The 15,659-nt window shown below is 37.7% G+C and overlaps 1 protein-coding gene and 1 pseudogene across 2 annotated transcripts; one reads left to right on the top strand and one right to left on the bottom strand.

Annotated features, from left to right (window-relative positions):
- Positions 1–916: 916 nt before the first annotated feature.
- LOC126800938 (probable tRNA (guanine(26)-N(2))-dimethyltransferase 2) lies at positions 917–5,877 on the bottom strand. Of its 2 annotated transcripts, none has more exons than XM_050528370.1 (12): positions 5,556–5,877; positions 4,711–5,029; positions 4,516–4,603; positions 4,109–4,230; positions 3,732–3,871; positions 3,561–3,633; positions 3,189–3,277; positions 2,987–3,092; positions 2,310–2,522; positions 1,935–2,129; positions 1,676–1,753; positions 917–1,478 (listed from the first exon to the last, which is right to left on the bottom strand). In XM_050528370.1, the coding sequence occupies exons 2-12, from the start codon at positions 4,978–4,980 to the stop codon at positions 1,236–1,238; spliced, it is 1,617 nt and encodes a 538-aa protein (XP_050384327.1). In that variant the 5' UTR covers positions 4,981–5,029; positions 5,556–5,877; the 3' UTR covers positions 917–1,235. The 2 variants fall into 2 exon arrangements, with proteins under 2 accessions (XP_050384327.1, XP_050384326.1); XM_050528369.1 differs by having other exon boundaries at positions 4,711–5,010; positions 5,556–5,876.
- Positions 5,878–11,493: 5,616 nt separating this feature from the next.
- On the top strand, positions 11,494–13,911 carry LOC126797367 (pentatricopeptide repeat-containing protein At4g02750-like; annotated as a pseudogene).
- Positions 13,912–15,659: the final 1,748 nt, after the last annotated feature.

The raw sequence follows: 15,659 nt of genomic DNA, 5'->3' as shown, positions 1-15,659 counted from the left end.
CATATTTGACTCTATTTGATGTTTCTCACACAGTTAACTTTATCTGGTAAACAGAAGGAAGCTAGCTAGAGCAACAGTCTTACCAGTTACCACATACAAGTTTTGACTTTTGAGATACTGATAGTATAAATTTTACAATATGTTAATGTTGGTGACTAATGTACTTAATCAAAAAATATTTTTTTGAGACTGTCAAATATCAATACTATTAAAATTATAGGAATGTCGACTATCAAGGGTATTTTTGATTGATTCAACTCTAAATTAATCTGACAATACTAAAAATTGACGTATTGATACATAAATGAACGATAGCCTTTCATCGAGGTATCACAATTCAATGTTTCCATGAGCTGACTGTTCATAATATATAGCACTCAGAAAAACATAGAATAGCTTGGTATGGACTAGACAGATGCAATAATATAAGGAATGATGATCCAGCTAGAGTTGGTGTTGATTGATTCAAAATTAGCGGCTGAATCTAATTGTAGCCTATTGTAAAGGTCTTTCGAAACAAATAAAAGGAAACCTACAGGTTAAGCAGTTTCTGTGGTTAAGTAAATGTTTAGGAAGTACAACAAGGTCAAGGCATGGATTTGTTAATCTAAATGTTTAGGAAGTACAAGACAAAGACTTTGTCCTAGATAGCACCCTACTGTTTGGCATCTTACCTCAGTTGGCACCAAATTCTTGTTCAAAAATTAATGTGCCAATCCATAAACAGCTCATATGTGTAAGCAGAAAGCATGGTTGGGATTAGGTCAAACACCAGAACTAGGCTACACGTTTGATTAGCAGTAAGTAAACTCCATATGAATACGAACTTATGGCTATGATCGATGTCACTGTTTCATAGAGACGAATTCTGGATTGATGTCACAAAAAGTCTTCACTGGAAAATGGAAAGTTAAACCATGCGGTAAAGGTTTAGCCTGTGACTGATTCATTTCAAGCAGCGTACCGTAAAACGTATAACCAAATTATTCAACAACAAACTTTGGAAGCTAATCCAAGAAACAATGGTTACAAACTCATATATAAACAAAATTTTGTCTTTCAAAGTCTGAATTACTAAGTTGGCTCATAAATCACTAGAAAGTTGCAGCTCCATTCGATCTTTACTTGATGCATCAAAGAGAGATCTCTCTATCTCTCTCTCCTCTCCAAATAACGGCGGGGAGGGCATGGAGCTCTAGGTCAACTTGATTGCCATACTAAGGGCCTTCATTTCATCAGCAGCTTGAAGCAGGATTATCTTCAGTCTTTTGACGCTTTGCATCATGTTCCTCACCATCTTCTTCCTGGTTAAGAATTCCATTGACAGCCTCTGGACCCAAGAGAGAAATGTGCTTGCTGGTGATTTGACGACCTGCCCTAAGCTTTGGACCCCAATGCCTTTCCGGGTTTGGAAGGAATCGTGCAACCTTCTTGACTTGTGCCTTGCTAAGAGACGCAACAGCTCGAGCAAAATTTGCCTGTCAAAAGGAAATAGAAGCAAATTTCAGCAACATGAAGGTTGAACAAACAGACAAATATGTGCCATCTCTATCACATATACACAGTCATATGACCACACAGAAAAGAAGAAGTTGCAAGAAAGATAAAATGCAAAACTATTCAAAAACAGAAAATCACTAAGCACAGAGAAAATATAACAAAGGGGCAAACATACTTGAAGGACAGGTTCTTTAGCAAGTATCACACTTCCTGAATGTTCCGGAGGTTGAGCTTTAACTGGATGATTTTTTACCTGTACATAAAATCCCACAGGAGTGAACAAGACAATCTCAGGGATAGCCAGTGTATTTAACAAGACGGGAGTTGCAGGATCAACGACAGAAGCACAGTGGCGGATCCCAGATTTGTCAAAGAAAGTATTTATATGCATCAAACAAGAAGCAAGAAAACTAAGCGAGTAAGAGAATCCTTACCCAGCAGCGCATGATGTCCCAAATGATATCCATAGGAGCATCTGACTTCAACCCCAATGGGTTTACATGCGTTCCAGATATACGATATCCTGCATTTATCACAGCAGAACGGAAAATAACCGCGGATGGGGAAGTGCACTTGAGGGTGGCACAGAGGCTGTGCAGACTTAAGAACAGAGGAACATCTGGCAATTCCTGCAACAATACAAACACACTACTCAAACAACTGCTAGCAAACCCGTGAAAATTTGCATTTGTTGCTATCACTATTTATTACTCTCCGAATAAATATACATTTTCAGTAGCATCCAATTTTCAGTCACAATGGCATGACTAAATGACTGTATAGGAAGATTATTAAAGCAATGTTCAGACCTCTGAAATTGTTGTCAGTACAGCAGAGATGCGATCATAAGCAGGATACCGATCCTTCATTGATTTCACATCTGAGAGTATGGAAGTAACCCATTCTTGATCATGGATAGGAGCAGACCATATAGGCCCACCCATGTTGAATTTCTTTCCACAATCAGTGCAATTTTGAGGAACAGTAGGACCAAAACCCGGAAGATATCTCACACTGGTGTTCTGACAAAGCAAACAAGTACCTTAGCAGGAAGAATTTTGCCAATTGAATATAAACTCAGCAAAGTAAACAAATCGACTGATCTAAAGCTATAGGTCCCTTCAATGACCATGTAAATTTCCATCAAAAATCAAAAGGACAGCTACAATATAGACAGAGACAGGTATATCAGTAAAGATAAAAAAGATCCAAAGCACCCCAGCAGAGACACAAAACAAGACAACTATTATAGATAACTATCTCAGACATTTAGTCATAACTTTCCAAGCAGTCTAACGTAACTTATCAAAACAGCGACACGTAATAACTTTCAATATAATTTTAAGGAGATCTTAAGAAATTTAAGTCAGAAATGTTTTCACAGTTTATACATCAAAGGTGGTGTACAAGGAGGAGTATCAACATCATGAAGGGGAGTGTCAACATCAATAGTGGTGTACATGCAAACATATAATATGCAACACACCTTTGTGACAGTCCTTCCAATAGGCTGCAAATGAAAAGAATCACATCCAATGCATTGATAAACGTAGGAAAGCTTAAGGGGAGTGTTCTTCATAGCACTTGCTGAGCTGCAATCAATTTTTGAGTTGTTAGTCAACAATAAAGGAAAGATTAAGTTCCTAGCACGATAATGCAAACAAGTATAAAATAATTAGGCCACCTACGAGTAGACTCGGACAAAAACACGAACATAAAAGTCCATCTGAACCGATAGCACAGGAACAATGTATCTTTTGTACCGATTTGCATGGCTCTGCATTGTACAAAGGTATGTCAGTTAGGCACTAGGAAATACTATGAAGAATTCAATAATTGAAACCTAAATATCATACAGCCGGGGAGTAACATTTTTTAACTTCATCGAAAATAATCATAATTACATACATCTCTCTAGAAAGACAACTGCTTCATGATGATATAAAAACTACATTAGTAGATATTTTCCAATGTGGGTTACACTTCTGGCAACAGTATCAAGAAAAAGTTTTACTTATGCATATACAAGGGACAAGGTACGATCAAGAGCATAATAATACCTCAATGCAGGCTAGGAGGATCCTGAGAGCCATTTCATGGCAATATTTCCCCTTTAATGGATAGGAACCATACCTGATACGACAAACAATTCATGATAGATGAGTCCATGAATCAGAAGTTCAGAACAATGATCACTCAAACTAGATAAGCATAAAGGTATGAGTGCTTACTTTGAATAGCAAACCTCCCCATTACCACCACACAGTACTGCCATATCTGTTGCGGTACACATGAGCATGCCTCCATCCGCAACAGCTTGAATTGCAGAATCCAAGAAGACAGAGGGAGAACCATATGGATCAAGATCAACCTGAAACAATGAACAGTAAATGTAAGTCAGTTGACCATGTTACAAATTAGTACCCTAATAGTTCAAACCTGAAGCTAAGGAACAGAGGTAAAAGTAAATCCACCCAAGCAGTAAAACTCCATAAATATTTACGTTAATTTTCTATTATTTCCAGTTTTAGGTATCGATATTACTCATTAGTCAAATTTAGATAAATAATTCTTAACAAGGTTTTATGAAAATACATCATATGCATACCACATCAAATTCTTTTGCGTGGGTGAGCATATGCACACGAGCATCAACAAGATGTGATTCCACCTTTGAACATGCAATTGAACCATTGAACTTGATGTTTCTCCTACAAGCTTCAACTGATACTGCAGGAACGCAAATAAAAGTTGATTTAGAAGCTAAAAATCAAGTGACACTAAGATATGACTGTACAAAATTTTATTTTATAGGGCGGATATCATTTCCAGCTACACAAATAAGCAATTTATAATGTTAATATGTATCTCCATGGGAACTATCTACTCTTTAGTATTATATATCTATTAATGCATTTCCTTGAGTAACAAACAAATGGTCCTGGAAAATGCCTTGAACCACAAAAATGGCCATGAACTTTTGAAAGGTTATTAAACACAGAATCTGAAAATTACCTTTATCATTGTCTAGGGCCACAACTTGACCAATCCCTTCTACTTCACGAGCATACCTAAGAGCTCTTAAGCCAGAAGCTGACAACGCCTGAAAAGCCAAATGACACAATATAGAACTGAGGATTTTCATCTTCCAAAACTAGGATTGCAGATACAAAATACCAAGATTGATCAAATCAAAAGTCCTGCAAGCACCTCAAGAACTCTTGGTGGCTTCAGCTCCGCTCGTCCTTTTCCCTCTGTGGTCTTGCTTGGTTCTTCCAGAATGCTACATGATTCATTTTGAGATTTATCTTCTGGCATTTCACAATCCCCATTGGAATGTCCATTGACAGCAGGTTCATTAGATGCATTTTGTACAACAGATTCTGAAACATCTTTCTCAGAATCCACTGGCGCTATCTTTTTCTTCTTGGATAATCGCGCTTCATGCTCCTCTTTGCGTTTGTCTACAAATGCCCGCATAACAGCAATCGAGATATCTCTATTGTTAACCTATAACAGAGAGCAAGAACTAAGGCCAAGTATATAAGAAATCTCAGAGCCAAGAAGAATTTAAATTAACATATCGCAGAGCAGTCAATAGCTATACTTATCACATCACCATCCATCTAGGCACTACATTGTATCTAACGATAAATAATGTGTTTGAGTGATCCTTTGCTCCCAATTTGTAACTTCACAATATTGCACTTGCACTCCATATCCTCAAAGTATAAACAAACTCCAACGATACTCAACGTAAATCATAAGCCAATCAAGCATACATAACTCAAAAGGCTACTACTTCACCCCAACCAAACATTCCCCCAGCCAATATTAATACCACAAAGACAATCTCCAAACTTGGGGCTTCTTCAATTCAAGACTACATATTTCTCCTCTTAATTTTCTACACTACTCTACCATAACCCAAAATTCTAATCTTTCCAAACTTCCAATCCAGAAACAACAAAGCTCACAAATAGCACAATCAATAACACCACCAATCCAATAAGCCAAAAACACAAACTCATCAAAAAAGAGAAGATTTTTCTCACCTGGGTCTTGTTGTAAAAGACTTGGTTTTTAGTATGCATGAGAATCTCAGCCTCCCCTTCCTTGATGACAATGAAATCACTGAGATCCGTCGACATTGTTGCTTCACTTTATACAGAAACAAGTTCTGGGTCTCTTCCCTTTAACTCAGCTTTGGGTTGGGACTGAAAAACCAGGAGGCTTTGTGTTCCTAGTTGAAGGTTCGGTCGAGTCTGAGAGTCTGTGCATCAAACTGAGAAGGGTTTTATATGTAGAAGAAGTGTTTGATATTTTATTAAAACCCTATCTTTGAAAACTGCTGCTCGATTTTGATTTTTGTTAAACCCTAATCTCACACGACTTGTCCAAATTTGGGCCGAGTGCTCAAACAGTCAACTCAATTTCCTTTTCTAAAATTATAATTTTTCAGGTGAATCCTCTATGACTTTCAAGCATCCCACTATTCGTCTCACGAATTATGATTAGCATCGATGTTATGATATCCTTTGAATTAAAGATCTTTTAATACCGGGCAAATTAGAGATTAATCAAATGATTTGAATGAAATATAATAAATGAATTAAGAGTATTCACGCTCTTTGTAATTTATTTTTTCTATAAGAGAATGTGTTCACGCTATTGCATTAAAGTGGCATGATGATTTCGTTATAAATATCATTTGTAAGATGGATTCTTTGATGGCTATTGTTTTCCCACGTAACCAGCGTCAACTCGTGCAAAAGAGCGTAAGTTGTTTATTAAAATTACCATACGTTACTTTTTTTAGAATAATATAATATATTAACATAGAATCTAAAAAATACAACCGGAGGGAGATTATAATGGTGAACATAACCAGTCACATATCCCTCCCTACTAAAACCAGCGATTACAGTGGACAATAACCTAAAAGATTCAACTATAACCTAAATAAATTCAGAAGCAATCGATACCTCCTCACAGTCAATCCTCAAAAAGAAAACCGCTTTAATAAACATTATATACCAAAACTCCAACACAAATGCATAAACAACCATCACCATTATATCAACAATAAGAAAGAAACCAAAGATTAGATAGTCCCCAGAGATGACATGCACCATAAAATATGGCGCACATGACCAACGACTCAACCTACCGACATCCTAAACCCCCACTCAAGAAGGAGAGACTACATGACGCCTTAAAAATAAACAAAACCTAAGGTCTGAGTCGATGACCCAAACCCACCTAATTAACCCAATCTTAGGCCTAATGAGCCCAGGTCCCACCTAAATTACCATACGTTACTTGTTATGTTTAGATTATGACTTTTATTAATCAAACTAATTTAAGCAAACTAATTTAAATAAACTATTACATCGTTGTAATAACCCGAATATTTTAGAAACTAAATGTCGAGTATTTTTAAAGTGTTAAACTTGTGAAAGTAATTCAAGACGACAATTGGAGGTTTGCAACATTTCGAGACGAAAACGGAAACGTTCTCGGATCGTTTAATTAGAAAACGTAACGTTACCGCAACGTATAGATCGACTTTTATTCCGTCGCTCGGTTGCGAAAACTTCCTTCACAAAAGTTGTAGAGCTCGTCGATACGAGTTCGTGAGTATGTGATGCGTTCAAATCGGACGTCGTACGTAAGAGTTATTAACGTCGGAAGTTAGTTTCCGATTTTGAAAACGAGTATAAAAGGGTATTTTTGTGATTAGGGTTTCCATTTCAGGAAACCCTTCTCTCTCTCTCCCATCCGCCTCCCTCCCCATTCTCTCTCCCCGATTCGCACCCTCCCTCCCTCAGAAAATCCATCACCGGCGATCTCCCTCACCGCTCGTCCGTGTCGCCCACCGCCGGCCTGGGCAGCTTCGCGCGACCCTCCACTACCGACCCCGAGCTCGACACGCCGTCCCACGCAGCGCCGAAGCTCCACTAGCTACCCCTGGATTCGGCAGAAAAACGTCTCCATCCTAGGCGCATCTCCGACGAAGCACGAGCACGGAGGAGGGCTTCTCGACGTCGACCCTCGCCTTGGTGCCCTCTGCCTTCAACTTGGAGGCCGAACCCCGTCGATCCGAGTGCTTCCCGAAGAGTTGAAATACCACCGGCGATCCAAGCTCTTCCAGAACCAAATCGGAGTTCTTGGCTTCGATTAAGGTATGAATCGATGTAATTGATGGATTGGTTGTGGATTTTTGATTGTTTTGATTTGATTTGGTGGAGATCGAGGAGGAGGAGGAATAGGGGGAAACCGCCTCTTTAGGCGGCGCGTGAGTAGTCAGGCAGGGGGTAGGGATGTGGCCGGTGGCATGAGGAAGAAGAGGGGGAAGAAATAAGGAGATTAGGGGCGGCGGTGGCGTGATACGCGCCGTTGGTGGTGTCGGCGCGTGAGCCCCACGCGCAGCCTGCCGGCGGGTGGCGCGTGTACCCCACGCGCCGCCACGTGCGGCGGCGGGAACGATGGTTCCGAGAAGGGTAAGTTTGTAATTTATTACGTACGGTAAATGTAAATATAAATTTTATTTACGTACGGTAAATGTAAATGTAAATTTTATTTACGTACGGTAAATGTAAATATAAATTTTATTTACGTACGGTAAATGTAAATGTAAATTTTATTTATGTAGGGTAAATGTAAATTTTATTTACGTACGGTAATTGTAAATGTAAATTACTTTTAGTAAAGGTAAAAGTAATTTTGAAAAGGTAATTCGATAATTTTTATTTACTGAGACAGTACGTACATTTAAATAGTATTTATACGTACAAAAATACGTAAACAGTATGTACTTGTACAGATATATGTATTGTATGTGTATTTGTACAGTAATGTACAAATAGTAAATACGAAACAGTGAATAGTGAAAATGACCGGTAATTTCATAAAACCGAAAATTGCTGAACAGTAACTGATTATTACTGTTTCAGCATTTTAAGGTTTACGAAACGTTTCTAAAATTCTTTTCTTATCTTTTCAAGGTGATCGATAAATCGAGGAAATGAATTATCTTCGGAAATTGTGGAATTACGCTCGAGTCGATAAGGTGAGTAAAATCTCACATATTTACGAATCTACCCTTGTGGAGATTCAGGATTTTACAAGAGTTTTTAATATTGAATTACGACATGTATACGATATAGTGGATTACATATATATTGTATAAATGGTAATAAGTACATATATATATAGTTTGCTATATTATATACTGTTATGAATTCATTGGAATTGGTCATTTCGATGACGAGAATTAAATATTGAGCATGTGATTTGATTTTTGTACAATAAGATGTGTGATTATTGTACATGGTTTTAACATGAGTTTGTTAAAATGTTTTGTCTTCGGACGTGTTTATGAAATATGACATGTATATGATATAATGGATTATATATATATTGTATAAATGGTAAATATGTACATATATATATAGTTTGCTATATAATATACTGTTATGATTTTATCGTGTTTTATGTCATTTTGATGACGAGATTTATATATCGAGCATGTGATTTTGATTTGTACAATATGATGTGAGATTATTGTACGTGATTTTAACATGGAGATTGTTAAAATGTTGATTTGTCTTCGGACTTGATTTTTGGTACAATATGATGTGAGATTATTGTACGTGATTTTAACATTGAGATTGTTAAAATGTTGATTTGTCTTCGGACGTGATTTGGTACAATATGATGTGAGATTATTGTACGTGTTTGGCAAGTCGGAACCTAGCCTTTGGCCGGGCGAAAGTTACGATACAGTTAGAGCTCTAGTCTGTCTGCCGTAGTACTGCATGTGAGGTAACGGGTGGTTATCTGCTCATGGGTACTCAGATTGTTTTGGATGTTGGGTAGCGGGTGGCTATCCAATATCGGCGGTGTATTACGAGAGGGGTAACAGATGTGTACTAGCGTTCTTGGTACCCGTAATATAAATGCATTTGGGTAACCAGAAGGGTTACTTAATTTCTCATGAGCGTTTTATTTCATATTTCTTTGGGACGACCAGATGGGTCGTCCATTGACTCATGAGTGTGTTTATATTTGTTTGATTTCTGGATTTTCGTATATATTGATATGCGAGTTGTATATTTTCATTTTACTCATACGAGCTGTAAAGCTTACCGGGTTTGTGTTTACAATCCCGGTGCACCAATTCAATGGTGTAGTGGATAACTCCGCAGGTGTGGATTAGCGGGAATTGACGGACCGCTCAGAGGACTTGAAGTTATTTATCTCCAGCTTGTGTGAGGAATTTGTGTGACTATCTTGTGAGGTTGTTGTGAGGATTATACATTTCCATTTGTTATAATGTTGAATTATAATTTGGATTGTAATAATCGGTTTGACTGAGTTGTATTTTGAACTCAGAGATGATCCGCTGTGGCATTTTAAATGATTTCGATTTCATCGAGATTGTTTGGTGTTTAACGACTTTAAATTTTGAGTTTTTAGGCTCGAAATTTTAGGGTCGTTACAATCGTGGTTGTTCAACGTTCTTTAGCATTGTCTCATACGTCATTTGTTTGACATGTTCTCTTGTATCACAAAGAATTTCTATCATTTCTTGTGTAGCAAAACTCGATCATTTTTTAGTACTATTATTGATAGATTTTTACTTTTGGTCCTGTTAAGTATTTTAGTTATTATAATTGGAGCCTTATTTACAAATTGTGAACCAAAAATTATCTAAATTTTCAATAATCAATATCACTTTGATGAAAAGTAAGGTTGTGTTTGGTAAGACTTATGACCTCTGGTGATTATAAGCTAAGCTCCCCATCATGTTTGGTAACTTGGCTTCTCCCTTCCAGCTTCCAAAAGCTGTGCCTTTTTCTTCATATAAGCAGAAGCTGCTCCCCACCTCATTTTAGAAGCTGAAGCTGAGCTTACACGTGGAATATTGTAGCGAAACTTAAATGAAATTTTCAAAATCTCATTGGGTACCCTCAACAACGTGATATAATTACATTATGTACCTAACCTCGAAACTCTCTCTCTCTTCCTCCACCATATGTGATGAAACTCCGAAGCCATAACCAAGCGCCTCTCTCTGTATTTCTCTCTCGCTTGCCTCTGTGATCCATCGCTCTGACGACGCATTTGCTGGAATCGAGGATCCGAAATCCCACCAGAATTAGATCCGTACCAGGAATTGAAGGTCCGGCCGACCCGATCAGATCATGCTTGGTATACACCACCCTCTCACCTTTCCAGATTTCTCTCTTTTCTCTCTTCTCCGATCACTCATTGGATTGTTGTTGTTTTTGTTACGCAATTGCGCAGCCTTTGACCGGAACACTCGTCGATTTCCAGCGTTTTCATCCAAACAACTACATGTGCGTTTTTGATTCTAGACTTCGGGTAGTTGATCATGTATTGATATGGTGTCTTTGCTAGCATGTTGTTCTTGTATATTCATTTGCTTTGACTCAGGGTTTGAAAATTTGATTTTATTTCGTGTTGGATTATATGCTCATGTATGAATTTTTGTACATAACCCAATTGGTCAGGCTTTTCTCAACTCAAGATGTATACGCTTGCAACCTCAAGATTGGCTCTTTGTTTCGAGCAAGTCAAATTGAAGATGCTCACCAAGTGTTCGACCAAATGCCCCAAAGAGACGTGGTCACATGAAACGCTCTAATCCCAAGGAATCCATCTCCATCATTGCATATGGGAATATAGAAAGTAAAGAGGAAAAGGCATGACCAGAAGAATTGTGTGAAATACGTGAATTTATCAAGTTGAGGCATTATTGATTGACAAACAATGATTCAATTCCCTCTAGAAAAGTAAGTTCTTCTTACCTTCTTGTACGACTAGTGAAGAACTATAGAGCGGTGTAGTTGGGTTTTGACCTCAGAAAAAGCATGGGAAAGGGGATGACTTGTGGCTAGGGGTGAAAGGCCAACCAAGATCGGATATAGCTGGTTTTCCGCGAAATCTATTTCAGTAGAGCGTATGATGTCGATGGCCCGAGGTAGAGCACTCAATGGGCTAGGGTGGCCCCATTTCGCCTTACCAACCCCAGGGAAACTCCGAATACAGGCCTAGATCGTTTGTACAGACAGACTTTTGGGGTGCTAAGATCCAAAGTCGAGAGGGTAAAATGGCCGCTTTCGAGAATCAAAGCGGTTGTTTGAAATGATGCCTTTCAGGAAAGTGGTGTCATATAACTCAATGGTAGCCGGGTGCATCGAAAATGGGATGGTTGATGAGGCTTTTGACTATTTTAAAGCCATGCCCAAGAGGAACACTGCTTCTTGGAATGCTATGATACCTGGGCTTTTAAAGTGTGATCGGGTGGAGGAAGCTAGTATGCTTTTTGAGAAGATGCCTTGTAGGGATGTTGTTTCTTATACTGCAATGATAGATGGATATGGGAAGAGAGGAGAGATAGAGAAGGCTAGGGGTTGTTTGATGTCATGCTGCGGAGGAATCAGGTTTCGTGGACTATGATGATTAGTGGGTATCTGGAGAATGGGAGGTTTGATGAAGCATTGGAATTGTACAAACAGATGCCAGAAAAAAATGTGGTTGTAATGACTTCTATGATAATTGGGTACTGTAAGGAGGGTAGTGTGGAAGAAGCTAGAGATTTATTTGACGACATTCGGTTCAAGGATGATGCCTGTTGGAATGCTATGATAACAGGTATGCTAGTCCATTAGAAAAACCATCATTCGGTAGTGTGTGTTCATGAGCATGATGTAGTGATGTCTAGTACTCTACTTTAACAAAGTGAACAACTTATAGATCGAGAAACACCAGTATCTAGTTATTGTACTGTTGTTGAGATTTGGATCGAGTACTTAAAATGTAGTTCAACTATATCTCCAATAGTTTGATGTATCAAGATATTTTTCATGATTTTGAAAGCATTTACTTAGCACCTTTTATGCATACTTGGTTTGACTATAATCCTACTCATTTGTCTCGCTCTTTTTATTTGCAGGCTATGCACAAAGTGGCAGGGGAGAGGAAGCATTGAAGCTACATTCACAAAAGTTGAAGATTGGTTTGTGTCCGGATAACTGGTCCCTTGTTTATGTTCTTATGGCCTGTTCTATTCTTGCGTTACTGAAAGATGGAAGACAAGCTCATATGCTCATTATAAAAAAACGGCCTCGAATCAAATGTCTCCATGTGTAATGCTTTGATTACCATGTACTGTAGATGTGGTTTGATTCTTGATTCTGAGTTGGCTTTTAAATAAATTGAGAGTTCGGACCATGTCTCATGGAACACCATTGTTGCTACATTTGCATAGCACGATCTTTATGGGAAAGCTGTTGCTTTTTTCAACCAGATGAGGCTGATTGACTTTGAACCCGATGACATAACATTTCTCAGTGTCTTATCTGCTTGTGCTCGTGCAAGGAAGGTGAATGAGAGCATGGATTTGTTTGATTCAATGGTAAATAACTATGGCATCAACCCTATGTCAGAGCACTATGCTTGCTTGGTTGATGTATTGAGTCGAGTAGGTCAGTTGGAGAAAGCTTGCAAGTTGATCTAAGATATGCCATTTGCAGCAGACTTTGGGATATGGGGTGCTCTTCTTTCAGGGTCTAGTGTTCATTCAAAAATTGAAATAAGGGAACTGGCTGCTAAGAATATGATAGATTTGGATCCTCTAAATTATGGGCCTTATGTCATATTGTCTAATATATATGCAGCTGTCGGAAAGTGGAAAGATGTTGCTAAAGTGAGGAGTTTGATGAGAGAGCGTGGAGTCAAGAAGCAAAATGCATGTAGTTGGACAGAGATTGGGAATAAGTTGCACAATTTTCGTTGGAGGGGATATTTCGCATCCAGATGTCAATGAGATTCATTTGGTGCTCAAGAAGATCAGCCTGCACATGACTGTTGCTTATAATTTTACTGACATCAGTGATTTTATGAACTTTTCTTGTTGACCAACAGAACGACACAATCAGAATTATTAAACGTATGAAGGGTACTGTTTGATATGTTTTGTGGACTAGTTGATGACTCGGAAAGGCTCAAGGCGCAACTAAAATTCAGTTTGGGATGTGTCCATGAATTTTCTTATAACAAAAGGCTGGTTAGATGAAGCTTCATCGATGAGTAATATATATAGACTTGGCATTGACAAAGGGGGCACGTTCACTGATGTTATGCTCAGATCCCGGGTCAGCCTGATGGTTGTGTTTTGAAACTTAATATTTCACTGATCTTCTTTTTGTTAAAATGTTTGTGGTTTTTGTTTTAATATTTAGTGAACATATGAATTGGCTGCTCAGTTCGCAAGTTGCAATCAAAGACAATGAATATTTTATATTTTATGTGTTGGGAAAGAAATGACACTTGCAACCTCTAGTGTTACAAGTGTATATAGCAGAAGTGATTGCATTTTAGTTTGAGACCAATGATTTATGTCCAGATTCATATTCACATTTATGTATTGAAAATATATACTAATCTTGAATCAATATCATTTATGTATTTGAAAGCTAAAAGTGAATATCATATATGTATTCCTATGTTCTTCATTTTGGATAGGAATATAATTAATGTAAGTTTGTAAAATTTCTGAATATCTCTTCATATATATAGCATGAGTCCCAAAACTCTTGTGGCAAAATCAAAATACGCAAACGGATTATTATGTAGTTACATAATCAAAATCAACTTGTAATGTTAAGAATATATTGAATTAACAAATTTTAAAACTATTCAATATTAATCATATGAAACACTATTTTACAATAATTTATTTATCTTACAAGTCTAAATTGATCATTTGACAAATTAAAAGCATAAGCCCGTTTGAGTTTACTAAACGTTCTGGTATGACTTATGCTACAAACAGTCACTTATATAAGTCAGTTTACCAAACAATCAGCTACTTTACTTATCAGCTATTTATTTTTTAAAATAAATCAACATAAGCCAGTTTTTTCTATAAGCTCAGCTATACCAAACACAACCTAAGTCACCAAATTAAAAGTTCATGGTTTAGCAATGAGAAATTGACAATTCAACCTGACTTACTGGTAAGTTATCTAATCCAGTGTTTGAGCTAAAAATTCAGATGCATCACAACTTCCCAAAATATGTAAACACTTCAGCACTAGCAGATTGTAGGTGAAGCAATGAAACATAAAGCACTGCTATAAGAATACATTGAACCCATGACACTGCTATAAAGCAGTTGCTAACACGTTAATTCATACAGCTCAGCACCTTGTTTCTCACTAATGATCATCTTCTAGCATGCCTAGCTTTCAACTCTGATCCCCTACAGAACCCAACTCGATCGCCAAAACCTAACCCACCAGCCCTACACCTTGCATATCTCCTTCCTCCCTAGCCTTAATCCCTTTCCAAGCCACAGTGTCAGACATATCTCACCCTGGCACTGCGCGTGCATCACTTAAAAGTTAAAACCCCAGAATCCAATAAGCCATTGCAATTTCATACTATGATTTCCTTAATGAACTTGTCCATCGACCGGTTCAACTATGAGTCTATGATCAGCTTCATAGACTAACCACGGCTAACAAGTTTTTTGCAGTCCTTAACATCAGCATTGTTCTTTTTTGTGTTGCTCTTGTTGTTATTCTTTAGCATCCACTAGTACTACGTGTTAATTCGTCATCTTATAGTAGTGGAGTGATTTATTAGGTATTATGAGATTTCTGTAAATTTGAGAGGTTCCCAAATTCCCAATCATCTACATTATACTGTGCAGAATTATTATGCAAAACTAGGAAAGGGGGACCATTTCTTCTTTGAGACTTTGATTTACTGAGTTGTTAGCCATCATCAAAAGGAGGAAGACCAAAAGGAGAGATGAATAAATAAACTGAAGTTCTAATTAACTAGTGGTTTGCTGGGTCACAATATGCAGGTCTTGCCTAGTTAAATCCTTCTAGAACATATGTACTATATGTCATATACATTTAGCAAAAAGAAATGGAAGATTGATCACAGGAATAGTCCCCAGTTTCCCCAACAAAGAGTTGTACGTGTTTCATGGTAAGAAGTTAAGTAATTAATAATATGACTCAAAAGTTTGGTGGAGCAGAAGTTCTCTTGATGTCTAGCTGTCTGTCATAATTCCAAACTGATTCTGATGATTAATAAGAGATTAGAGAACATCA

The sequence above is a fragment of the Argentina anserina genome, chromosome 6 (assembly GCF_933775445.1).
Source record: "Argentina anserina chromosome 6, drPotAnse1.1, whole genome shotgun sequence".
In the NCBI taxonomy this organism is placed as follows: Eukaryota; Viridiplantae; Streptophyta; class Magnoliopsida; order Rosales; family Rosaceae; genus Argentina; species Argentina anserina.
Note: the sequence above shows the minus strand (reverse complement) of the source record. Positions and strands in the feature narration are given on the sequence as shown.